Source organism: Elgaria multicarinata, chromosome 7, assembly GCF_023053635.1.
Source record: "Elgaria multicarinata webbii isolate HBS135686 ecotype San Diego chromosome 7, rElgMul1.1.pri, whole genome shotgun sequence".
NCBI classification, from domain to species: domain Eukaryota; kingdom Metazoa; phylum Chordata; class Lepidosauria; order Squamata; family Anguidae; genus Elgaria; species Elgaria multicarinata.
Window position 1 is genome coordinate 16,373,199 of NC_086177.1, and position 27,062 is coordinate 16,400,260.

At 44.3% G+C, this 27,062-nt stretch overlaps 1 protein-coding gene across 2 annotated transcripts in view; it reads left to right on the forward strand.

The window, feature by feature from the left end:
• Positions 1 to 23,829, forward strand: part of FBXL7 (F-box and leucine rich repeat protein 7) — a 144,295-nt gene extending 120,466 nt beyond the window's left edge. For both annotated transcript variants that reach the window (XM_063129742.1, XM_063129743.1), the window contains 2 exons: positions 17,173 to 17,784; positions 22,979 to 23,829. In XM_063129742.1, coding sequence (XP_062985812.1) covers positions 17,173 to 17,784; positions 22,979 to 23,715 — 1,349 coding nt within the window. In that variant the 3' untranslated portion in view covers positions 23,716 to 23,829. The remainder of the gene's footprint in view (positions 1 to 17,172; positions 17,785 to 22,978) is intronic.
• The last annotated feature ends 3,233 nt before the right edge of the window (positions 23,830 to 27,062 follow it).

The following is a 27,062-nucleotide window of genomic DNA, read 5'->3' on the forward strand; positions in this document are numbered from 1 at the left end:
AGCCAATTTCAAGAAGACCAATGAGTGCCCGCTAGTTGCTCGGATTCTTGCAATGAATGCTGGACTGAGAAATCCAGCAAGGCATCCTTGTGTTCTTAAACAACAGTACTCAGGACCACGTCACACAGGCCATTGCTAGACCAGGGTTTAGCCCAGGGCTCGCCCCTGTGCATCCAGATGACATGCAGGGGATCCTGGGGTCAGGCAGGGGTAACCCTCCATTGCCCCGGGATATTTGGCTATACTTGTAGCCCAGTATTTCCCACAGTCTTGGGCTGAGCATGAGACCATGAGCGTGTAGCCTGTTAAGCCACTTTTCCTGGCTACTGCAATTACTTGCGAGTAGCCAGGAAAAGCGGCAGACAGGCGGTCATCAGGGCAGGGCAGGGAGATCGGAGCCAGGGGGGCAGGGAGATCAGAGCTAGGGGGGACAAGGAGGTTGGGGCAGGGGGGGAGCGGGGAGAATGATTTTTTTTTAAAAAAAAAGACTTACCTTTGCCACTGGTGCGCTCCTGTGCACCCATCCCTTTAACACTACAAACAAAATGGCAGACGCGACAGGGCTTTCCTGCAGCTCGCCGTGTCTGACGTGTGGATTGGAGCGACAGCCCACACTACTTCTAGTGCGGGCTGGCCCCTCCTCACCACCGGATTATCAGGTAGGTCTAGCAACGGCCACAGACTATTTACACTGCCCCTGGTATTTAGCCTGCTTTGGATGAGGATGGAGTCCCCCTTCGATGCAGATTCACAGCTTACGAGTGTTCCTCGATCTGGTGCTGCTCTTAGATGCAGGAATGGCGATGCTGAATAGATGAGCCTTTTGGGGGGTGATGTGCTAGTTGCACTCTTTCCTGGAATAGACAGGCCTGGCTCTGCTCATTCGTGCTTAGTAAGCTCCAGACGGCACTTCTATAATGCATTCTTCAGAGAGCCGCTGTTGCAAAGCATCTGGAAATGTCAGTGGATCCTAAAGACTGCAGCTAACTATTGTCTGGGCCTGATCACATGGCAGATGTAACTCTGGTATTGTTCAATCTTCATTGATCATCTGTTTGTTTCCTGGCTCAAGTCAAGGTGCTGGTTCTTACCTTTAAAGCCCTAACGCTTCTTCCTGTGCCCTCTGATCAACATTAGAATTCCTACTCCATATCCTCCCCATCCCCTTATTGACTGCAATGCCGCAGGTGGGTATGGCAGCCAGGGCCATTTTGGTTTGGGGTGCCAACCTTAAGCGTTGCCCTCCTGAGTGAACCCTGCCTGGCCACCACCTGCATGTGTTTCTGACACCAGGACATGGCTTTTCCAGGACGACTTTGGAGGAAGTAGATTGTGGAATTTCTTCATCCTCTTTCTTGTGTGGGGTTGGGGGAAGCCCACTTTTAGGGTGGGGGAGCCCCCTTTTAACCTGCTGGCTGCTAGTATATTATTTACTGTTGTATTATTCCTTCTTTATTTGTTTGTTTGTTTTATAATGGTGGGGTTTTGTTTTAATTTCTCTTTCTTTCTTTGTTATTATTAGGCTACTTTGGATTCTAGGGGGTGGGAGTGGGAGTGGGATGGATAAATAAATAAATATCCCAGTAAGGGAATCACTTGCATATGTTTCCCCAGGACTGAAAATACCTAATGTGACAAATTTCTGAGGCAATGAGGGCCAACTGTAGGGGGAACTGACACAGAGCTGCCCCAAGGACATAGAAAGAGGGGTGTTGGAGGGCCAGTTTTGGCAGTAAAAGGTGTGCTTGGATGAGAAGTGCTGAGTCATTGAATCATAGAATAGTAGAGTTGGAAGGGGCCTATAAGGCCATTGAGTCCAACCCCCTGCTCAATGCAGGAATCCACCCTAAAGCATCACTGACAGATGGTTGTCCAGCTGCCTCTTGAATGCCACCCACTCTACACCTGTCATTGACACCTGCCACTCTCCCCAAGAGCTTTCTCCTCTGAGTTTGGGAGTTTGGCTGAAGAGAAGCATGCTCAGAACTGTGAGTTATGTAAAGCTCTGTGGAAGTAAGCTTGCGCACCCCAGCCCCAGCTCAGCCCCATTTTATTCTATTAAAAACTATTGCCCCGCTCGTGCTCTTCGCTCCTCTGATGCCATGTTTCTCGCCTGCCCAAGGGTCTCTACTTCCCTTGCTCAGCTTCGTCCATTTTCTTCTGCTGCCCCTCATGCCTGGAACGCTCTTCCAGAACATTTGAGAACTACAAGTTCAACCACAGCTTTTAAAGCTCAGCTAAAAACTTTTCTTTTTCCTAAAGCTTTTAAAACTTGATTTTGTTCTGACTTTATACTGTTAGTTTTACCCTACCCAGTGCCTGTTTACCCTACCCTGTGCCTGTTTACCCTACCCTGTGCCTGTTTGCATTCTCTTCCCCTCCTTATTGTTTTATTATGATTTTATTAGAATGTAAGCCTATGCGGCAGGGTCTTGCTATTTACTGTTTTACTCTGTACAGCACCATGTACATTGATGGTGCTATATAAATAATAATAATAATAATAATAATAATAATAATAATAATAATAATTCCCTCCATCAGCACTGCCATTAATGGGCCAGAGTTCTGTCATCCCAGACTTCTCACCAGCCGCTGCGCTTTCCCCTTTGCACAACATGCAGTGGAGCCCTGAACACGCTGTTGTTGCCATCCATCTGAGGCCCTCAACAGGTGCAAAGGAATGGTTTATTAGGAAGATAATGTTGCCTTTGTTGTCTCCTAGAGTAGACTTCAGTCACTTGGGCCGCGGCATACTAAACTATTTCCTAGCACCTGTCGGCAGGTCCCTCCTCTCTTCTTTTATTTTATTCATCGGTGCTGCCATCCGTTGTGGCTTCTTGTCAACCATGTGAATCAGTTGTGCAATTCAGCCGAAAGTGATGACCACTGGTGTGATCAATGTGAGGTGAGGCACAAGCAAGCTGGCCGTGTGTTGAAGCGACCACCCCTTTCCAGGTGCTGAGTTCTGCACAGGTCTGCTCAGCCCAAGTTATTAATGTGCCAGTTTGGTTTGTCGGAATTACCAGCTGTTCTTCCCTACTTGCTAGAGGTTCCCTAGCATATCTGGAACTTTTTTCATCCTTCTGTTTGAGAAAATGATTCCTATTTTTTTTTTTTTAAAAAAAGAATAATTTCCAAAACATTTGTTTATTTTATGGCTACTGCACTGGAGGCTGACTTGTTGCTCTCTACATGATGAAAACTATATCAAAACCCAAACTAAGGGTTGTATCCAGTGGTGTCCTTCTTTATACGGAAGGCTTTCTGATCTAGAAAAGGCTTCCATCAGCAAAACAGGAAGGAGGTGATTTATCCCCCCCCCCGATTTATCCCCCCATACCACCTTCCATACTATTCCAAAGGATTTCCCCAACCCTCTAGAGCAGATTTGGGAGTAGGAGTTGCAGGAAGAAGGAGAATCAATAAAATTGCTTGCTTTTCCTTTCCATTGGCAGAATCCCCCACTGGGTCAGAGAGCTTTCCATCAGCACAGGGACACCAATTGGAAGTTTTAAATAACTTTAGAAGTCTGAATAAGGTTTTTTTAAAAGTAGGAGGGAAACAGACCAGCGTAGCACTGAAGAAATGTTTGTTGGGGCTTTTTGTACAGTTGTGGTTTTAAGATGTTAATTAAGAGCTTGTTCTTAGCAAGTTCTTAAATTGGATCTTTATTGTGTAGAAGATATTATTGAATCTGTTTAGAATGGGTGGGGGCAGATGGACAATGATGCAATTGCCATTGTGACTTCACAATGGAATTTATTTAGGCCTGCTGTGAAACTTATTGAAAGTGGTTGGATGGGGCCTCTTTATTTCATTCTACCAGAGAGATGGTAATAATGAAGATTAGGATTCTGATAGTTCAAGAACAATATGTTTTCTACTAAACACTGTCGCTGAACCTCTGACCACCAGGCATTACTCCAGCTCCCACAGACAACAATTTCTATAAAGTTAATGCAAGTCTCCCCAGGGTTAGGTGGTGGGAAAGCAGGTGAAAGACCAGAAGGGTGGAGGCATTACCCGTGCCCCCCTCTCTCATGGGGGAAGAATTTGTCTTAATGGTAAACCTTTAAAAAGTGCTGGGAGGGGGGGTTATACCTGATGCTTTCTCAATGCTAGAAAAGTTACTGAAGAAGTGACTTAGTACAGTTAGCCCTTTTTGCCTCTTCTGTATTTTCAATGCTGTTGCCTTGTCTTGAAGAGCTAATGTTCAATAATTTAGGCCAGATTTTAGAGAGAGATGTTACTTCAAAGATCTGGTAACTGGGAGAGCAGAAGTGAAAACCTTCAAATGTACATTTGATATTTCTGAGCAACGAATAACCTCCATTATTGAGACACATGACTTGGCACCTTTATTGTACTACTCCGTTTGTTGTCAGTGTGCTCTCATTTTCATAGTCCCCAGAGCCATGCCCACCAGGGAGAGTCCAAAAATATAGACAGTTGTGTTGATCCATATCCACAAACCAGTTCTAGCAGTTTTCATCTTTACCGGGGGCACATCTTTATTATAGAGTGACTGAATGTTAATTGCCCATTTGGCACCAGGCCACCACCAAAATACTTTGCATTGCAACAGGGATAACTCACAACTATAGATCGTTGTGGGGGAAAGCTGTCCCCCTGCAGCTACTCTTAAGGATTGTAGTGGAGTTCAGAGGGAACAGAGAAGCCCAACTGGGGGCAGTGGGGGCAAGCTAAGCAGATGAGAGCATTCCCGGTAATGGCAAAGTACCAATGCATTGACCATGCAAGCCCACTACACTGCTGGCAGTCTGCGAGTCTTGAGACAGAGGGGGGTTGTAATTTGGGCTCACAGTATCCTTTCAGACCCTTCAGATATGAAGTACAGCAGAGCCTTTAAGAATGCCCTTCTGTGGCCTGCAACCCTGTCTGTAAACTATTAGGTAGGAAGGCACAGCAGGGCTCTCAACTGATACTTTCAGAACGCTGATCGGATGGGAATGGCTTAGAAGTGCGCATATACACACATGCACACGGACTCAGGCCAGGTGGAAGTAGGCCAGGCAAGGATTCTTGAGAGTAAATCATGGCCATGTATTACTAAGTTTGATCAATGTTACCTTTTTAAAGCAGCAAGTTCTTCTGTGACCTCATCCAGGTTTCCTCTTAAGTAACATGAAGGGTTTTGCTTTACCTTAATCATATTCTCCAATAACCAACAATTAGAATTATATAAATCAGCCTGGCCGTAGCACTAGCCCAGATGACATGACTCAGCTATTTGGAGGAACAGAGCACGTGGGCTCCGTTTCAGCAGCACTCATAAACTGGAAATGAGGTAGTGAGCTGTTGGCTGGTCCTCTTATTTCCAGAGTACGCTGGCTCTCAAATAACCAAGTCCCAATTGATTGCTTTAAGTCTGCTCTGGAGTGATCCTGTGAGGCTCCTTTCCACGTTGCGCTGTTTTTCTCTTCTTTCCTCCAAGCTTAAGTGTTGTTAATGTTGCTCTTGAACTCCATCTTTGAGTGAGCAATTTTGAACGCTGCCCAAATTGCAGAGCTCTGTGAGTGGAAATGGACTTGATGGATGAGTGATCACCACTTAAATATGTCCCACAGGGCAGCTCAAACTACGTGTACAGACGGTCGTTTGTAGCTTCCGCTTATGTGTCAAGCTAAGCGTTGTCATGCTGCTGCAGCCACATGGAGATTAGGAGCATGAGAAAACTTATCTCCTGGTCAGGCTGCAACCAACAAATATAACAATGGCGTTGCTGGATCAAACCAAGGTCCATCTAGTCCAACCTTCTGTTTCCAATGATAGTCCTCTGGGGAACTTAACAGTCAGCATGAGAAGGCTGCTTTATACTTGGAGACTCCATTTAGTTATCATCGTGGATAAAAACCTTTGATAAAACTATCCTCTTTGAATTTGTCTAATCCAGTTTCGAAACCATCAACTGTAGAGGCCTTCACTACATCTTCTGGCAGCAGTGCCAAAGAAATAAGGGGGAAATGGCTTCTAGAGTGACCACAGGGTGCCGAAAGGGTCAAAATTACTTTGTTTGCAATCTAGTTTTTACCCTTTTGACACTCTGTTGTACTTACAGAGCACTAAAAGCACTAAAAAGAGTCACAATGGCCACTTTAGACACCATTTAACATCATGATGATGATGATGATGATGATGATGATGACGATGACAATTTCGGGAAGTGGGGGTGCCCTCATGCAGCCCTTGGGCCATATGTTGCCCATGGCTGCTTTGATTCATTACTTTGTTAATCTGATTGTGTACACTATTCACCAGTCTTCATGCATTAAAGACCTCTTTTCAACTTTGTTTGCATTTCTTTCTTTCTTTAGTTCACCCTTTACATGCCCACCTATTCATAGTGCCTTACATTAAGGTTTCTTTACTACTTTTTGTTTAATTTTCATTATAATTTATAATAATGAAATTATTATAATCATTTATTACTATATTTTCAGTTTTTATCAGTCTATAAGGGAGTATGCACAAATGGCAATGCACAAATGTAACAGAACAGCCTGATCCAGGAACTCCCGTGTGTGTAAAGGGTTTCTCCATTGACTGAAATGTTGCAGCTGCTTTATGAGGTCATTCCCATTGCATTGAATTTTGGATTTGAGCTCAAGAATTATTCCAATGTGACACCAAACCCGAGTTTGCCAGTAGGTATACATTTGTCAGTGAGCTACAGCCAGTTTCCAAACACTTGTTTGTCTCATTCGCACACTACATTTTCGGATGTCCATTTAAAAAATGTAGAGCACAAAGTAGCCCTTAAATAGGATCCCAGAATACAAGGAAACAGTCTAGTTGTCTCATGAGGAGAAACATATTTATAGTCTGAGTAGGGTACAGTGTTCTTAAATAGGTTGTGGTTTACATTCCTGTGCTACCCACTTGTGTAAAGAATACTGCATTTAGAACAACAATTAATGTCTTCATGACTAGCCTAGATTGAGCTAGGTTGCTGAAAAAATGTTCAGAAGACAAATGCATGCTTTTACTTCCATCATCAGAGCAAAACGATGGACAGATTGCTTGGGCAGATTGATGGGCAGTGTACCTTGCTGTAAAAGGAAAAGGTGGCTACTTCCTTGCTGTCAACTCGCCATCGAAATCCAGTGGCAACATGACTGGTTTTCCAGTGGCACGGGAGTACAACACCATTGGAATCGAAGGGTTAGAAATTGACTTCCCGGACCAATAAAGTTGCCCACCCCTATAATAGGGGCTCCTGCTTTTAGCCTGATGCTGTCATATATAAGTAAAAAATGACATTGTGTCTGGCTTACTGTAGTGCATCTGTATATAGTATCTGTTGTGCTGCTTTGTTGAATAGCACAGGTGTAGTCGTTTGCAACATTGTGACTTGATCTGGGCAGTTGTTCCCCCTTTTTTCTAAATCATAAACAGATCTGAGTGGCTTTAAAGAAATAGCAGCAATAAAATGAAACAACATGCACATTTCAGCAAATGTCCAGCAGTGTATCACAGAACTCAAACATTTCTATCCAATGCAAGGAATCCATGTTGTCCTGCTCGCTTCTAAATAGGCCACATGGGAATGCCTTCAAAACATGCTGATGTTTTGTCAGTTGCTTTCCTCAGCACCTGACAAAACTCTTGTGGTCAAGGGGAGGCCTGACCTTTTTTGCACTGATAAAGTAAGGTCAGCCTTAAAGGTCAACATGGAAAAAAATCACTGAATTGCTTCCCTCAGAGTTAGCAGTAGCACATTTACAATGAGTGCTCATTTCCTATGATTAAATACTGCAGTGTGGCCAACTCTGCACTCCCTCAAAGGCTAGTAATATTTCTGAGCTCCCAGAGACATCTGGCTAGATGTTGTTGGAAAGAGATTGATGGAAGTCATGAACAGTGTGATCCAGTAGGACCATTGTTGTGTCCTTAAGTTTATTCAAGGAAGAAGATGAATCAGTGGCTAGGATTTGCACGAGAAACAGGTAGATACTTTTGGTTTTCGTGTCACTTATGTGTTTGATAAACTATTCTTCATTGTAGAACATGGAGGTTTGAGTGTAAAAATCAAACCCTATGAATTCAGTGGAATCTCAGGAGCAGCCTATTTACGCAGGAGCTCCATTTGTGCATTGGAACCCACACAGGGCTCCGTGTCAGATTGCTTATCTCTCAGAGGGAATCCTTCCTTCCTTATTCCAATGAAGCTACAAACAAAACCTTTGCATATGGCTGAGTCAGAAACATATGTTCTCTTATAGTCTCTCCTCGTAAAGTTGGCATTCCAGGTCTCATGAAAATTCAATATCTCCAAAATCATTTTGGATTTTAAAGAGATTTCCATACATGAAGCAGACATTGGTTGTGGCCAGCTTACAATTAAAAAATCCAAACACTGAATTGTTTGCTTTAGGCAAAGAAAAGGGGGTGGAAAACACTAAAACTATAGGAGACAGACAAATAAGCATTTCTAAACAAAGGCTAATTGCTCTCGTAAATGTAGGGTCCTCGTTTTTTAAGACCAAGAGTTTATACACTTACGAGAAAAGGGTGGGCTAGTGAAGGATGGAGTTGCATCCCATAAAAGAGCTTGACTCCACAAGTCCCTCAATTGTTTTCTTGTACGATTTGGATGTTATGCCAAGTTTACATTCTCAGTGATTTCACTCTATATATTTATAGCACAAAAGAAACAGCTCCAGACTTTTCAAGGGGAAGTTGGTGTGGCTGGTAGTGCAACTGAGAGCAAAGTAAGAGGCAGCAAGAGGCAGCCACACATAAGTATACTGTAAGCTGGATTGTTTGTATATCAAACATCTCATTGTATCAGTCAGGGTTTGTGTTTTCCAGTTTTCTTTCTTTCTCTGTACAGCTGATAAGCAAAAGAACCGAAGCAGGAGGTGTGATGATCTGAATAAAGAACTGATACCCTAAAAAGTTTAATCTTTAATATGGATGTTGCTATTCTAAGGGGTGTAGGAAACTCCCCTTCCCCTTCCATTGACTTGTCAGAGGTATATTCTTTGTGGATGAACCCAAAAGATAACAGAAATTGTTATTAATTTTATTTGAGGTATTTCTAGCGCCCTCTTTCACAATGGAACCCCAAGATGACTTACAGGTTGAATATTAAAAATAAATGAATGGGTTGGATCTAGACATAGGGCTCTACACCAAGCAGGATATTGTATTATGAAAGCGGTATGAAAGTGGTATCTAAAAGGCAGGAGCCACACTACTGCTTTATAGAGGTATTGAAGTGCACTGACAACTGTTGGGGGCCATGAAATATACTATATACTGCTTTCATACCACTTTCATGGTGTTATATCCTGCTTGGTGTAGATGTGTCACTGGGCCCCAACAGTTGTCAGTGCACTTCAATACCACTATAAAGCAGTAGTGTGGCTCCTGCCTTTTATATACCGCTTTCATAGTGGAATATTCTTCTTGGTTTAGGTGAGCCCATAGTTATGCTTAGAGTAGACCCAATGAAATCAATGGGACAAGATAGTCATGGCTCACAAGTCCCATTGATTTTAATGGCTCTACCTTAAGCAGTCCAGATCCAATTCAATATATGCACAGATATATAGATATATAACATTTATATCCCACCTTTTTCCTTCTCCTCTCCATTTTTTCCACACAACAACCCTGTGAGGTAGGTTGGGCAGAGAATCAGTGGCCCAAAGTCACCCAATAGCTTCATGGTGGGGTGGGGACTAGAACTCGGATCTCCCGAGTCCCAATCCAACACTCTACCCATGACACCACATTGGCTCTCCTACACCATACTACCTCTACATGTATACATACCGGAAAATAAACCCTATTGTACTTTGTGGGGCTTTCTTCCATGTAAACATGTTTAAAATGCAAAATCAAAAATGATAAAATACCAGAGCTAGAGGTGGTTTACCTTGGTCATTCTGACTGCACTCCATTTTTACATGCGTCCTAAGAAGCATGTCCTAAAATCTGTATCACCAGTTTTGACAGCCATCTTTGTATTTCCAGATGGTGAAATTTGCTATATATTGCAGGAGCTCAACGAAGTTTTCGCAGAGGCCATATTTTAAATTTTCACCGAGGCCATATTTTAAATGTTGGCAGACTTCCAGCCAAGGCAGAAAGGCTGGCAGCATTTGCTTCATCCCTGACATTCTGTCACTTCAACTCAGACATAGACAAAGAGTTATTTAATCCCACCCTCCACCCCACCCCATAATGCTCTGCAACACAGACATTGGCAGCCAAGGCACATACACATGGGAGAGAATAGCTATGAAGCAGAAGCGGAGAACTGCAACAGAGCATATGTAGAGTCAGCCAGAATTTTAACAATGAACTACCTGCAGTGAAACTGCAGTTCAGCAGTTTGTACTTACATACTATCTTCTCCCCTGGATTGACCGGAGAACATAAGACTATCCCTGCTAGATCAGACCAAAGTCCTGCCTAGGGCAGCATTCTGTTCCCACAGTGGCCAACCTTTTTTCCCCAGAGAAAGCCCACAAACATGGGAATAGCTCTCTCCGGCTGTCATTCCCCGGTGACTGGTATCAGAGGCGTACTGTCTCTGATAGTGGTGGTAATACATAGCCATCATGGCTAGTCACCCTTGATAGCCTCCTCCTCCATGAATTTGTCTATAATCTCTTTTTAAAGCCATCCAAGTTGGCAGCCATCCTTGTGTCGGTCACTTTTCTCTTTCTTGGAGCAGTAAATAAACAGTGTTTAACTTTTAGAAGTAATAATAAAGTACCAAACAGACATTTGAGGAGACAAACATGCTTCTATATAAACATGTTTAGAATGCAAAACCAAAAGGGAATGGAGCGGGGTGAGAGGCAGAGTGAAGCATGGGGGAAGAGGCAAAGAGGAAGAGGCAATCTGTATTCTGTTTGGGGGTTACACATGTGCATGCTTTTGAGGAATGAACATGGGGGAGCAGAGTTCCCCCGCAAGATCCGGCACACACACCTCTGCAGCAATGTGTATTTATCTTAGCTCAAACATACTGTATGTGTAAACACATTGTCATTGTTAGTATTTGAATGATGTCGGTGTGTCCCTCTCCCCGCCGCTCCTTCCAAGCGACTTTGTGGCAATGACAAACTCTTTGCAGAGTTGCTGTGCTGGCACCAGCGAAAGATGCTGATGCAAAACCAAAAATGTCTTGGCAGATGTAACGTATGCCGATTGCTGCTTTGTGTTTGTTAAACAAAGGCAACTGTGGTATTTTTAGTTCTATTCAAAATACGGGAAGCAAAAATCTTTCTTGCCAAGTGGCAAGGGACAAAACTGGCCAAGGGAGAAATGATTTCCAGATTTCTACAAAAGAATTTGAGGTCTTTGTTCACATGTTGTACTCCAGTCTGATCTGTCATTCCATTGTGTATATTGAAGACAGCTTCGTTCTTCTGGTCCAATGGAGCTTTCAGAGTTCATGTCCTTTGGCACACGAATGTTCAACATGGCCAGAAGGTAGAGGAATTCTGCTACTGATCCTTGGTATATTATCTCCAGTATCACAGGCCTCTGAATACCAGTTGCTGGGGGAAACCAGCAGGAGGGTGCTATTGCCCTCACGTCCTGGTCGTGGACTTTCCATAGGCATTGGGTTGGCTGCTGTAAGGAGAAAGGGTGCTGGATTAGAAATATCATTGATCTGATTGAGTACGACTCTTCATCTGTTCTTAGGAAGGAAGAAGTGAGCCAGTCACTACAGTTGCCATCAAAGCTGCTTAGTTGAAGATTTGAGGGTCAGGAAAGAGGAGGGAAAATTCTCCCTCCATCCTTCCAGTTCAGCCACTGCTCCTGAAAATGGGGACCAGGGTTACCAGATGCTTGGGATTAAAGGGCTGTCTGGTAGGAGATATAATTCAACAGTGTATCAGTTTATACATGGAACCCCTTTGCTTCATTATAGTGCTAAAGCTCTTCACATCTGGTACTGAGGGACGATGGCTTATGCAATACTGCACAAACATGCAGCCGTCATCAAGCAACCACTGCTCACATCAGTCTTGTTTCAATGTCAACAAACAATCGTGAGAATTGGAAGGAAACTATCATTACAGTCATCATGCACAAAAGCATTGATAATCAAATAGGGAACAGTAATGGCCATCTTTTTAAAATTTTGAGTCCCTAGGGCCAGCATAATATAAACACACATTCCAGGATTTTAAACAAGTGTTGCAATTAAGTGTCTGTTTAAAACAGCCAATTACATAGTTTGGTGGGAAATAATGTTTGATGTTCACATGGCAATCTTAAATTGCCTCCCTGCTATACTTTACAGATACCACACTATCATTAAAGCTCTCCTTTTTCTCATAACTGTAAATCAGCAAGTAGATTTTAGTATATACTGCAGAGAAGCATTTTGAGACATTTGCAGGAATTAAATGCTGGGGATATATATTTTCCTAGAGGAGAAGGCTCTCAATGGCTACTAGTCATGATGGCTATGTGCTACCTCCAGTATCAGAGGCAGTAAGCCTATATACACCAGTTGCTGGGGAACATGGGTGGGAGAGTATTCTCCTTGATCTAACTGCGGCCTTTGACACGGTTGATCACGATCTTCTCTTAGATTCCCTCCATGACCTTGGACTCTGTGGCTCTGGCTATAACTGGTTCACCTCCTGTCTAGAGGGTCGCTCTTTCAGCGTGTCGGCTAACGGCAGCTCGTCCTCCTCTTTTCCCCTTTCAGTAGGGGTTCCGCAAGGCTCGGTGCTTGGCCCGTTGCTGTTTTCTTTATACATGCTGCCCTTGGGTAAGCTTATTCAATCTCATGGCCTCCAATATCACCTGTATGCCGATGATACACAATTATATCTCTCATCTCCGGAACTTTCTCCTGATGTCCACGATCGTATCTCGGCATGTCTTTCAGATATCTCAGCCTGGCTGCTTCATCGTCGTTTGAAACTTAATATGGCAAAAACTGAACTGCTTGTTTTTCCTCCTAAACCTTCTCCTCACCTCTCATTCTCTCTTACTGTCAACGATGTCACACTTACTCCGGTCAAGGAAGCTCGTAGTCTTGGCTTTATATTTGATTCCTCGCTCTCCTTTATTCCCCATATCGAGGCAGTAGCTAAATCCTGTCGTTTCTTCCTGTATAATATTGCCAGGATTCGACCATTTTTGTCTGTCTCTTCTGCCAAGACTCTCGTTCACGCACTGGTTATCTCTCGGTTGGACTACTGCAACCTTCTTCTCTCTGGCCTTCCCTCGTCTCACATCAGTCCGCTGGTCTCTGTCCACCACTCTGCCGCTAAGATCATCTTCTTGGCCCATCGCTCTGACCATGTCACTCCACTTCTGAAATCCCTTCATTGGCTTCCAATTCACTCCAGAATCCAATATAAACTTCTCCTGCTGACCTTCAAAGCTTTTCACGGTCTAGCTCCTGCCTATCTCTCCTCTCTCATCTCACACTATTGCCCCGCTCGTGCTCTCCGCTCCTCTGATGCCATGCTTCTCGCCTGCCCAAGGACCTCCACTTCCCTTACTCGGCTTCATCCTTTTTCTTCTGCTGCCCCTTACGCCTGGAACGCTCTTCCAGAACACTTGAGAACTACCAACTCAATCACAGCTTTTAAAACTCAGCTAAAAACTTTTCTTTTCCCTATAGCTTTTAAATATTGAGTTTGTTCTGACTCTATACTGTTAGCCTCACCCTACCCGGTGCCTGTTTACACTTCCCTGTGCCTGTTTGCATTCTCTTTCCCTCCTTATTGTTTACTACAACTTTATTAGATTGTAAGCCTATGCGGCAGGGTCTTGCTATTTACTGTGTAATCTGTACAGCACCATGTACATTGATGGTGCTATATAAATAAATAAATAAATAAATAATAATAATAATAATAATAATAATAATAATAATAATAATAGAGAGGTTACTGTTGCACCGTGTCCTGCTTGTGGGTCCCTGGCCGATGGCTGGTTGGCCACTGTGTAAACAGAGTGCTAGACTAGATGGACCCTTGGTCTGATCCAGCATGGCAGTTCATTTATGTTTCAAAGGTTCAGTAAAAGAAATGTTGGTGCTTTCCCCATTCGCTTCAATGGAGAAGGAGGCAGATCTACACCTTTCTCTCTGTTCATGGATGAGGAAAGCTTTCTGTGTGTATTATTATTATTAGTAGTAGTAGTAGTAGTAGTATTTATTTATTTATTTATTTACCATACTTATACCCCGCTCCTCAGCCAAAAAAGGCTCTCGGAGCGGCTTACACTTAGGAAAAAAGACAGTCCCTGCCCTCAGGCTTACAATCTAATAAAGACATGACACACAAGGAAAAGGAGTCAAGGAGGGAGGGAGGGAGGGAGGAGAGAGAAAGAAAGAGAGAGAGAGAGAGAGAGTCCAGCAGGAGCAGGCCCCGATGTTACTTCTGCCTGCTCCTGTCCCCTCGGTCCTTCTTCTTCCCCACAGGGCCAAGATGGCAGTTAGTAGTAGTAGTAGTAGTAGTAGTAGTAGTAGTATCCCGCCTTTTGCCCAATGCTGGGCCTCAAGGCGGCCTTACAAAGTTTAAAACATACATTGGTGGGGGGAGAAACAGTTTAAAATACACAACAAAATTATAAGACATTAACATAGATGAAGGGCCAAATTATTCTCCAAAGGCCTGCTGGAACAAAAAAGTTTTAGCCTGCCTCCGAAAGCCCATCAAGGAGGGAGTCAGCTTAGCTTCCCTGGGAAGAGAGTTCCAGAGCACTGGAGCAGCCACCGAGAAGTCCCTCTGCCATGTTCCCACCAAGCGCGCCTGTGAAGATGTTGGGACTGAAAGAAGGGCTTCTCCAGAAGATCTCAAAGCACAGGCAGGCTCATAAGGGAGAATACGGTCTTTCAAATAACCTGGACCCGAGCCATATAGGGCTTTGTATTGGAGCACTCCATCCCTGCAAGGGTTCTCTCGGAAATGGATATATTACTGCTTTACGCTAAACAGCAATGTTTCCTTCTGCTTTCCTCATTATTCGGGTATGCAACGTATAATTTTTATTTATTCATTTAATATTAATCATTATAGAATTGTTTCTCTGGGCAGATTACATGAAAGAATCGTAAGAGTTGAAAGGGACCTCGGAGCTCATCTCGGTCTTGCTCAGGATCTGCAATGCAGACAATTTATATTACAAATACCAAGTGTTAGAAGTTCTTTGCATACATTCTTACAACAGGGCTTCAAACAGGCTAGTATGATTATCCCCACTTTTTGGAGAGAGGTGGCAGGGCCATGATTGAAGCACGAGTGACTGGCTTAAGGCCAGCTGGTGGGTATGTGCAGCGCAAGAACAGTCATAGTGAGCAAGCTGTCTTTCAGAGACGTTTGTCAGCCATCACTGACCTTCTTGTTGAGAAATCATTTATAAGGTTCAAAGGGTGCCACCAGAACAGTGAAAACAATCACACTAGATCATCTCTAGTTCATTCAAAATTAACCTCCTTTTGGGGTCATTTTTACTAGGGTGACCATATGAAAAGGGGGACAGGGCTCCTGTATCTTTAACAGTTGCATAGAAAAGGGAATTTCAGCAGGTGTCATTTGTATATATGGAGAACCTGGTGAATTTCCCCCTTCACCGCAACAGTGAAAGGTGCAGGAGCTATACTAGAGTGACCAGATACAAAAGAGGGCCTGGTGTGAAAAGATTGCAAATGCTTGGGAAACGGTGCCTCAGTCGCCACAAGGTAAAAGGGTTAACCCTTCCTCAAAGATTTGACCTTTTACTTTGTCATGACCGACGCACTGCCAGCGTCTGTCACTATTGACCCTACCTTTTCCATGCTTCTTTGCCAAGATCTGATTACGAGGTTTAGAAGGAAACCTCGCCCAATTTTCTGCTTTAAGTTTTCTGCTTGCTTGAAGCGATGTCAGATGAAAAAACTTCACGCGTGGAAAAGGGTTATGGGACTGTGGCTAAGATCTCAGGTTCGGTCTCTACTACAGACTTTAGCACAGTAGGGGTGTGCACCAGCCACAAGATTTGGTTAAGACCCCAATTCATAAAACAGCCCAATTCGCCTCTGACCAATTTGGAGGCCACTTGATTTAAATCAGGGGCTGAATCTAAATTCCCATTGAATATTATTGGCAATCAGCAAATGACTGTTAGCTTTTTTGCTGTTTGATAGAATTGGATGGAATGTTCAGGCAGAATGGTTCTCAAATAAATTCATTATTATTAATGTATTAGTTTGAAATGTTTTAATTATATGTATTTTATGGCATTTGCATTTGTGCTGTACCCCACCTCAATCTGGAGGGAGAGGCGGGTAACAAATAAAATGATGATGATGATGATTGTGAAGCGATGAAACCTGCAAAATTTCAGACAAATGAGTGCAAGGGGGGGTTCTTTGTTTTTGTCCTAGGTGTCCTTCTGATGCTACATCTGGATCAAAGCAGGGAACAACACTAAATAAAATATAATACATAAAATTAGTTAAAAGAGCATATAAAACCAATACAATATTAAAATAACAATCACAATTATTATTATTATTTATTTATTTATTTATTTATTTATATAGCACCATCAATGTACATGGTGCTGTACAACATCTTAAAATTCTTAGGTTTAAAATTCATACACATTTACTGTCCAGAATGCACTCTACTCACATGTTGGGAAAGTGAGCATAAATCTCTGTTAGTAAAATATACTTCAGATCAATAATTTTAATAAGGAATGAAAGAAATAACTATTCTGGGATTCTTACAGAGAGGATTAAACAAACATTTTCCCCCACAGCTTCATTATTTCCAGACATGTTACGTCTCTAGTCTTTCTATAAAAATGTTATTACATAGTTTTTAGAAATCACTTTTGGGGGAAGTAAACATATAAATACTTTCTCTTAATTCTCAAAGAAAATATTTCAGAATCTAATGCTGTTCGGTTTTTCCCATCTTTCAGAAAAACAAAAACAAAAATGTTCCTCGGAAAAGAGTGGGGGGAAATGTTTCCCCCCAATTTTTTCCAGGGCCTCCACATCTGTACATGGGAGCTGATGTCTGGCCTTGATCAATGCCATTGTAAACTGGGGCTGAATTTGTTTTTTATGCATTTAACGTTCCTGTCAGAAGGCTTGTGAAGACCTCGTATTATTGCAGAATGTGGGTTCCGCCATCATCAGTCTGTGCTTTGGTTTCTTTCCAGATTCCGACCTGAGCATGCGCACCCTCAGCACGCCCAGCCCAGCCTTAATATGCCCGCCCAACTCAAATAGTTTGCAGAATGGCAGAGGATCTTCCACATCTTCCTCTTCCATCACTGGGGAGACCATTGCGATGGTTCACTCGCCTCCTCCAACCCGCCTCACCCATCCTCTCATCCGGTCGGCCTCCCGGCTTCAGAAGGAACAGGCGAATATCAACCGGCTCACAGACCATTCAATGATCCAGGTCTTCTCTTTTTTGCCCACCAACCAGCTGTGCCGTTGTGCCCGCGTGTGCCGCCGCTGGTATAATCTCGCTTGGGACCCGCGGCTTTGGAGGACTATTCGCCTGATGGGCGAAACAGTCAATGTGGACCGGGCTCTGAAGGTGCTGACTCGGCGACTTTGCCAGGACACCCCGAACGTCTGTCTCATGTTGGAGACAGTAATTGTTAGTGGCTGCAGGCGGCTCACAGACAGAGGACTCTATACCATTGCTCAATGCTGCCCAGAACTGAGACAGTTGGAGGTGTCAGGTTGCTACAATATTTCCAACGAGGCAGTGTTTGATGTGGTGTCACTGTGTCCAAACCTGGAGCACTTGGATGTATCAGGTGAGGCAGGGGGGGAATCTATGTTTAAACTTGTGTTGAGGTGTTTTTGTTAAGGCATGTGGATTTTAACTGGGAAAATCCTCTCAATACTTTAAAGCAAAATCTAGGGTGACCATATGAAAAGGAGGACATGGCTCCTGTATTTCTAGCAGTTGTATTGAAAAGGGAATTCCAGCAGATGTCATTGGTATGTATGCAGCACCTGGTGAAATTCCCTCTTCACCACAACAATTAAAGTTGTGGTCACCCTAGCAGAATCCCAATATTAACGCTTTTTCATTCTGTAACTGATGCACATCTTTTCATTTAATACTGCTGTTCTCTATAAAACACACACACAAGGCTAACGCTGATCTCTCCAAATTACCTTGTGCATAGGTCAGGGTTTCCTTTTTTTGTTTTGTTGTTGTTGTTGTTGTTGTTGTTGTTGTTGTTTTGTTTTTTGGTCCTTCCTGCCTTTACAAGTAGAATCGTGATAGGTTTGGGTCCAAGATCTGCCTTCCACAAGAGAAAGGGCTCTGCTTGCAGAAGGTCTATTTGCCTGATGTTGGGGGTTGTCCCACACACCACAGCTCATCCCATTCAGCAGGGTCGCCTGACTCTCTTGTGAGGTGTTTTCAGGGGGTTGGAGGACCTGCCATGAGGAGGAGGGGCAGGGAAGTCCACTTCCACCAGGGCAGTTGATCCAGTGGAAATCTGGACTCCCAGAAATTACCTCAGATATTCAAAACCAACAAAGAGTCATAACTTCCATGACTAGAGCCCGCTTTGTCAGCAACATAAGACCTTATCCTCACTTGGCAGATATATGTTTGGCCTGCATTTAAAGAGACCTGTCCAGCCTTGGTTGGAGATAGATTACACTAAGGAACAGGGTCTTTCTCCAACCCAGAAGTAGAAGGCAGTGCCTCCTAGGAATAGTCTAGGGGCAGACACTTCTGGGGTCCTTTCCTCTTATTGCAGAGACTGTTCAAACAGCAGCAGCTAGGCAACAGCTGCAAAGGGTAAGCGTTTATCATCTAGCCCCTGTGCTCTGTCTGAGACTGCATCCAACCACAATAAATTGTTAGTCTGTAAGTTGCCACAGGGCTCTTTGTTGTGTTTGCTACAACAGACCTAAGGCAGACGGCCCTCTGGAATTCATTCTCAAACATTCCAAACGTCTGTGCTAAATCGTGTGAACAATACTGCCCTCTGCTGGGGAGAATGTCTGAACCAGGAAATCTGCACATCCTCTGAATTATGCTTAACGCAACTTGACAGACCAATCTCAGTTGTCTGCTCTGAGCCCAATGCATTGCCATATTACAGTGTAGGAAGAATCAAGGAATGTATAGCAGCATCTGTACACAATTGATCCGCAAACCAGTAGTTCCTTGTGACTGTTTAGTCGGTGGTCCAAAGGCAAGAATATAGTTCTAGACAAAAGCCAGGAGGAATGAAGAACTGCAGGCATTAGTGGGAGAAGACTGGGAGGAGGAGAAAGGAACAAGCACAAGATCCTTAGAGCCTGCAGGAACTTATGCTCACCTTCTCACCCTGCTGGTCTTCATTTCAAAGCCACTTTATACCCAACGTTTCCCCTTACAAATGTATACACTGGAGTAGGAAAATCGTGTACACTAGTATATACCGTTAGGTATGAAGATCACATTAGGTGCCCTAAGTAGATGTGGTTGGGAGTAGATTCCTGAATGTACTCCCAGCAAATCACATATTTCCATGATCATCACACATGAGGGTTTTCCTCATATGCCAGTGTACACAGTTAGCTGATCTCAAAGCGTATTCATAGTACTCTATTTTATCCAAAATGCAGTGATTCTCCTCCCTCCACCACCATCGCCTGATGAGAGCTGCATGTAGCAGGATCTTGTGAAGGGCTGAGTGCATGTAGAGTTTCCTAGCCATCACCCTTCTGGCAAACCTGGCTTTTGAAGTTTGCAGATCTCACATCATCCAGGGAAGTTAGGGTTTTAATAGATATTACAACAATGATGAGAAAACACACACCCTGAGAACTGCCAGTGAGTCCACACAAGAGAAAAATGGTTGTATGGATTCATCAGGAGTGGCACTGAAAGAGGAAGAGAGAGAATGCCTTAACATTTTATGTTGCCTTCCCACTATGTGGACTGGAAGCAGATAGAGGGATCCCCCAGGTGGGCAAGTGAAAAAGTCAGATCTGTGTGCACGTTTCCCCCCACCTCTTTTGGAGCAGAGTTATAAGGTGAATTACTGATTGTGTGAGGATTCTGCTGAATGAGCAAATCCATATGTTCTGCTGACAGAGCTTTTCAGTGAATGAGTATTAGAGAGAAGGAATCGCTAGGAGAGTGAAAGTGAGTGCAGAATGTTTGGAGTTCATATTCACATACAGGTCATTGAAAATGTGTGGGTGAGTGTGTTTTCAGCTCAGTACATATGTGGCCTTGTATGCCCGTGTATGTGCGTGCACACACGCACGCGTTCTAGGTACATGTGTGTTTGTACCCATGCATTGGAACCCACCCTTCACACTTCCCCTAACTGGCTTCAGTGCTCCCGATGTATATTACAATGTAGGGATTCCTATTTTAAAAAAAAGGAATTTTAGCAGTATTGCCATGGGAACTTGACATTTAGAAAGCTTCCCCGGGTTTAATTTGAGTCAGGGTTTTGATTTGCAAGTCTAGTCTTGGTTCCCTTCAATAATCCATCCTAGAAATAATATCTTCATATCAAAACCACACAGAAGTTAGCATTTAGGTTTCCTCTCTCTCACACACAATTCCCCCCACCCTTAACCACAACTTTCAGTCCTGGGAAGTCTTCCCGTGTATGTGAACTTGACTGCAAACCATTATCTCACTGGCTGGCCAAAGTTCTTTCAGCTCATTTGAAACTTTCTCCTTCCATTTCAAATCCTTTACATTTCCTCTGTGGAAAAATCTCAGTATGCCTGTTCTTACATCTTTATTATTTGGGACAGGAAAAATGGTTGCAGCCACAGGAAAACGTCATTGCACTTTAAACCCCAGACAAAACCCCTTCGTATTCAAATATGGTGGGTATGTATCTGACTCTCTTGTCAGGGATCGGGACTCCCCTAATAGGTGGTATTCTGCTGAGCTACCCTCCTGCTAAGGCTTGCTCAAAGTCATGCCACATTTCAGCCTACACAGCATGGATCAGGTTCTCCTTCTAGCCCTCTGCTATTGCCTCAGAGGCCCAGTGTGTAGATTGCAAGCCATACAACCTGCGCAGAAGCCTTTAGGTTACAGCTGCGAAGCCCTTGGACCACATGCCACAAGGAAAACAAGACAGAGACTAGCAGGCAAGTGTGTGTGCGAGCTTGGAGGCCCAGTGATGGAGCACAACACCTAGAGAAGCTTAGGACGTTTGTACACCAGCCCACTAGTCTGGGCTGGTCACAGCTAAGTCCCTGTGCATCCAAATGACTCCCAGGGACTCCCAAGGGCAGGGGGGTGGGCAATGGTTTTCCCAGGGATAAATAAACCCTGGGAGAACCCGATTCTTCCCATGGTCTCAGGATTGTCCCAAGACTGCGGGAAGTGTGGACACCTGTCCTGCTTGGTGCTGCGTTTACTTGTGAGTAAGCACAGCACCAGAAATGGGCAAAGAGCCATGTGGTGCAGCTCTGTGCCTATCGGGGAGGGGGTGTCAGCAATTTCACCACCCCTGGGATGGCAGGGGGGGTTGGGGGGGTTGATTTCAGGTTGTTGTTGTTTTAAATGAAAACTTAGTTTCGATGGAGCAGGGCCTCGCTCTTCCATGACTGGCCCTGCTGCTTTAAAAAGAGAGAGAGAGAGAGAGGCACCTGCGACATCCCTGCTTCCTCCCAGGACATCGCTCACCTCATGTGTAAGCTGGGGTAAGCTCTCACAATCAGGATATTGCGAGAGCCTCCCCCTTCCCTCCTTGAACGCCGGAAGGTGTAGAAAGACCCTTTGTGTCCTTCTGAAAGGAGCTCTAGCCAACACACTCTGTTGTTGGGCTGTCACGCTTGTTTGTCCACCTGCCTGCCTCCTAGCCTCTCTCCTGTTTGCTGGATTGCTGTGGGCTGGAGGTACCCGACAATTCCTGGTGGTGGTGGTGATGGAGAGGCAAAACTACAGTGGCAGAGAGAATGGGGGAAGGAAAGGAGGGAGTGTGTGTGTGTGTGTGTGTGTGTGTGTGAGAGAGAGAGAGAGAGAGAGATGAAAGAGGGGTGAGAGAATGGAATGAGTGTGTGTGTACCTGTGTATGAGGAAAAAGAAAGAATTTAATATCACCACCAGCCACACACACTTTCGCTTGATATTTCGATTTAATATCACCACCGTTGCCACTCCACACTGTGTTTCTCTCTTTTTCTTTCTTGAGATTTTTAAGAGAGAAGAGGCATGGGGACAATGAGAGGGCCTGTGCGTAGGGTGGCTGTGGCCCCATCTGCTGCCAGAGAGATTGCCTCTGAGGGGATCATTCTTCCTAACTGGCATCTGGACCTCTCAAGGGGCCTGTGCATAAGCATGTGAATCAGGTCTTCCCTCCTTTAGTTTTTAAGGTGGAATTCTAAGACAATTCTGATAGTTCTGGGGGCCAGTCAGTTCTCCATACAGAAGTCCAGGGCGGGAGTGTATTTTGCCATCCAAACTGATCCCTCGCAAATGGTCCGCCTCCATGCCAAAGTTGGGGCCATCTCACCAAAAGCCCTTAGCAGTTACAGAGCACACAGCCTGACCTACATATAGGTAAACATCCAACAAGCTTAGATACAACTTGCATGTTACCTGTAAATAAACAAGGCAGGTAACCTTAAAGTGTGAAAAATGTGTTTTGTATGACCTGAAGGCCTTCTTGTTTTCTTTACAAAGTGAGAAAACATGGGCCAATATTCTTCCTGTGCCTTGATTCAAATTTGGTACGGCTGCCAGAGGCCACATAAAAAAGAGAGAGCTGTGCATGGTGGTTCAGGCTCACAAGCCCCAACTTGGCCATTCCTGGTGTGAGCCATCGAATTTACAGCGGAGTCCTGCATCCCAGGGCTGAGTGGTTGGGCCCCTCTGCATCCTCCCCCCGAATTCCTAGCATAGAAGTTCCCACAGCACTAAGCTCATTTTCTTCAAGGGGAAACGGACTGTCTTATGGATGCAGAACTGCAATTGGTTGTTAACTGTTTTGTTCCTTCTCCTCCCCCACCCACCCCATTTAGGTTGCTCCAAAGTGACTTGCATCAGTTTAACCCGTGAAGCTTCCATCAAATTGTCTCCGTTACACGGGAAACAGATTTCTATCCGCTACCTGGACATGAGTGACTGCTTTGTCCTTGAGGATGAAGGGCTGCACACCATTGCCGCCCACTGCACTCAGTTGACGCACCTCTACCTGCGTCGCTGCATCCGCATCACCGACGAAGGCCTCCGATACCTGATGATTTACTGCACGACCATCCGGGAGCTGAGCGTGAGCGACTGCCGATTTGTCAGCGACTTCGGCCTGCGGGAGATCGCCAAGCTGGAGTCCCGCTTGCGGTACCTCAGCATCGCCCACTGCGCCCGCATCACCGACGTGGGCATCCGTTACATCACCAAGTACTGCAGCAAGTTGCGCTACCTCAACGCGCGGGGCTGTGAGGGCATCACGGACCATGGAGCAGAGTACCTTGCCAAAAATTGCACAAAACTCAAGTCGCTAGACATTGGGAAATGCCCGCTGGTCTCTGACGCCGGCTTGGAGTTTCTGGCTCTGAACTGCTTCAACTTGAAGCGGCTGAGCCTGAAGTCGTGCGAGAGCATCACCGGGCAAGGCCTGCAGATTGTCGCAGCCAACTGCTTTGACCTGCAGATGCTGAATGTGCAGGACTGCGAGATCTCGGTGGAAGCTCTCCGGTTTGTCAAACGCCATTGCAAGCGCTGCATTATAGAGCACACCAATCCCGCCTTCTTCTGAAGGGACTCCTCACCCTCATTGGTGAAAGCAATGTGTTTGAAATGTTTGTACGTACATGCCCACGGACTGCCCATCTATGGCAACTCTGCCTTCTTTGTGCCAGAGCTAGGAAACATAGAGCTTAGCATCTACATTGGGTCCTCAACGCACCTTTTAGTGGCCTTGCTGAAAACTTCAAAATGCCAGCATTTATTATTTTAAAAACACAGCTCTCTAACCTTCGATGGCTAGGAGATGCGTTTGTGTATCTAGAGTTCAGAATCCAGAAGGCAAAGAACCAAAGTTCCCGTTTGTCATTGGCTTTAAATGTCATGGGTTCTGATTTCGTTACAATAAATCGGGACCATGTGCCATTGAAATCAATGTAAGAAAGTAGTGATGACAACTCCCATTGCTTTCAGTGGAACTTAGCCAGGACTACCACGAGCTGAATTGGTATCACAATGCTTTAGCCCCATTTGTTATTTGAAAGGCTGTCTCACGTTTAAGGTTTTGTTTTTTAAAACATTTTTGGTGCCAAAAGTATAGTTCAAAGAACAACGGAGTCACAGCAGAAGTGCAATACATCCACCAGGTCTGGCTTACTAGCCGTCGTAGTTATGCAAGGGATAGCAAATGAGTCATTGGCACATGTGTATTTTGAATGTGACCCTCTGTCCCTGCTCTTTGTGTCTCTCAGGAGCCCTGAGGAAAGCTTGTCACCTGAAAGGAAAGCATGTTTCACATCAGTATCCTTATTTCAGTCCTTTCCCTCAAAGCCTGTACACAATGTTGCTCTTGGAACACTCTGTTCTAGAAGTCTTTTCCTCCTGCCCAGTTCATCAAAAACAGCCTTCCCCATTCTGCAACCCTCTAAATTTGTTAGAATGAAACCCCGCTCTACATACAAGCATATTCAGACAACACTCTCAATTTAGTATCTGGACCCTTGTTTTCATTGTATACTTCAAGAATGCAGTGAGAGGCTGAAGAGAACATGCCCACAATGGTTTATCAGCCTGAAAAGGGAGAATAAAGAGTAGGTTTAAGGGGAATTCCTTCAGAACTCAAGCGTAATAAGGAAATGTGAAGGACCGTATGACAAAGGTTCCCTTAGCCCTCACTGGGCCATGTATTTTATTTTTTGCCCCAGCCCCCGGTGCCGTCTGTTCAGGAGTTGTCTTTGGGGTGCTTCACTGCTCACTTCCCACCCATTTAGGGGTTTTGCAGTTTCTTCGTAAATCTAGAAATATCCCCACAGAGGGAAAGGAGGGCAGGGCACTGTGGCTCTGCCAAAGAGTCATGATATTCAAGTCAGGAATTTCTGTTATCACACATTTCAGTAGCAGCATAATTGTTTAAGTGCTGAAAATATTGCTCTCTGTCCAGTTCATCTAACTGGTACAAGTTTTCAGAATGTTAATACTGCAACTCAATTTTCCCAAGTGTTTTGGATGCAGACAACAACTGTTAAAAGTGTGCTATATTACATAGGCCCCAAAACACTCGGTCTAGTATATAATCTGAGGGAAGATCTTAGGTACAGCTGCAGAATCTTAGCCAGTTATTTCATCATGGCCAATGCTTAAGGAAGCCTAGCCATATCTCCAATTTTAAAACATAAATGACTTACTGTATTGTAGATGCTTTCTAAAACCCTTAGACTTAATGGGCCTGTTCAGACAACACACTAAGCCATAGTTAGGCTGCTAACCCTTTTGCAGCAAATGCTTAGGGAGCATGTTTAAACCGTGGTTATGTAGCCACCATGGTTAGGAATGGTTCATACAACCCACTAAGACATAGATCATGCGACACACTAAGACATAACGTTTAGCTCAAAATCCTTAATCACCACAGCTTATCATATTGTCTGAACAGGGTCAATGAGGCAACACCCAAAATATTAAGGTAATCAAAACTGAAGAAAAAATATGATTGTTGTTGACCTGTTCTTTCATTGAGATTGGGAAACAGCAAATACTACATCCATAGTAAGTCTGAATTATAGCAGTTTGGACAATAGAAATCCTATTGCATTACTAAAGGTTGTTACAAGGAAACGATACTCCTATACGTTCCAATGGCTAAGTCCTCCTAGTAAGACCTCCTAGTGAGTTCTTGTTGGAATCACAGGCATCCCATGTTTGTTTCTCAGTTCCTTGTGCTGTATAAAAAAAACCTAAAAAAAACAGCTCACTTTTTGTCTGGGGATCAAGAGATATTTTCCAGACAGCAAATTAATTAAACTTTAAGGCCATAGCCACAGGGAACAGAGATTTGGGATGCTCTGTACTCTAGTTTAAGGGAACGTACAGAAATGTGCCAGTTATGATCATCTTTGTGCCATTACTAAAGGGCAATGTTCTCTATGGGCATTCATTAGTCAAGACAATTCCCCTACTCCAACAATCTCCTGTAGGCACGGGGGCTCCAAACTCGTGCACATCTAGATAAGAGAAGTGGGGAACATTTTTCACCCTGATGGATGTATTCCTTCATGGGGAACCTTCCACAGACCGCATGCCGCCAGTGGAGAGGGTGAAAGCCAAGCTTGGGTGGGGCCAATATCACACATCCACCCATTCACACATTCTTCCACAAATACACTAGTGCAGGGAGTCTCCAACCTTTGGGGCCAGCGTGCACATTTGGAAATGGGAGGAAACTGTCCTGGGGACCACCATAAACTGACTGGTGGAGAGGGGGGGTGGGGCTAGTCAGCCTGCTCCTGCAAATTAGGTGGCTCGTGCTCATGTGAACCCTCTCGCTGTCACTTTCTGGTGCCTGAAAAATCACTACTCAAACTCGGGAGGCTAAAAAGAGAGAGAGAAGTGCTGCCTTTACAAATCGGACATAAATAGTGGAGCTTTCTTTTCACAAAATCTTTTTTCACAATCAGTAGTGTGCAGACTTTCTAGCTTTAGGGAATCCTTTCCTCATGAACTCGTCTGAGGAACTTCAGCGCAACTGTCACAGAAGCCCTATTCAGACATTATTGGTACAATCAATATGAGTCAGAAGGGCAGGGCTGCTCACACCAGCCCCACCTCCGGTGTCCTTGCATGCCATAACCCTGCTCCTTCCATTCCCAGTCTCCCCACGTTGAATGGGGAGATATGCAATGGGCTTCTACTTGTGTTCACTTGAACATAAGTAAAACCCCTTCTGTCATCAGGAGCCCTGATAAATCCTGCTAAAGAGTTCCTGGCCTGGAGAGGAACTGTTATCTGCATCCTGGATTTACTAAAATCTTTCAGTATGTAAACTGCCTTAAGGTATAGATATTAGCAGTGCAATCCTATGCATGTCTAAGAAGTAAGTCCTATTGAGTTCAATGGGACTTACAGGATTGTATAGGATTGTAT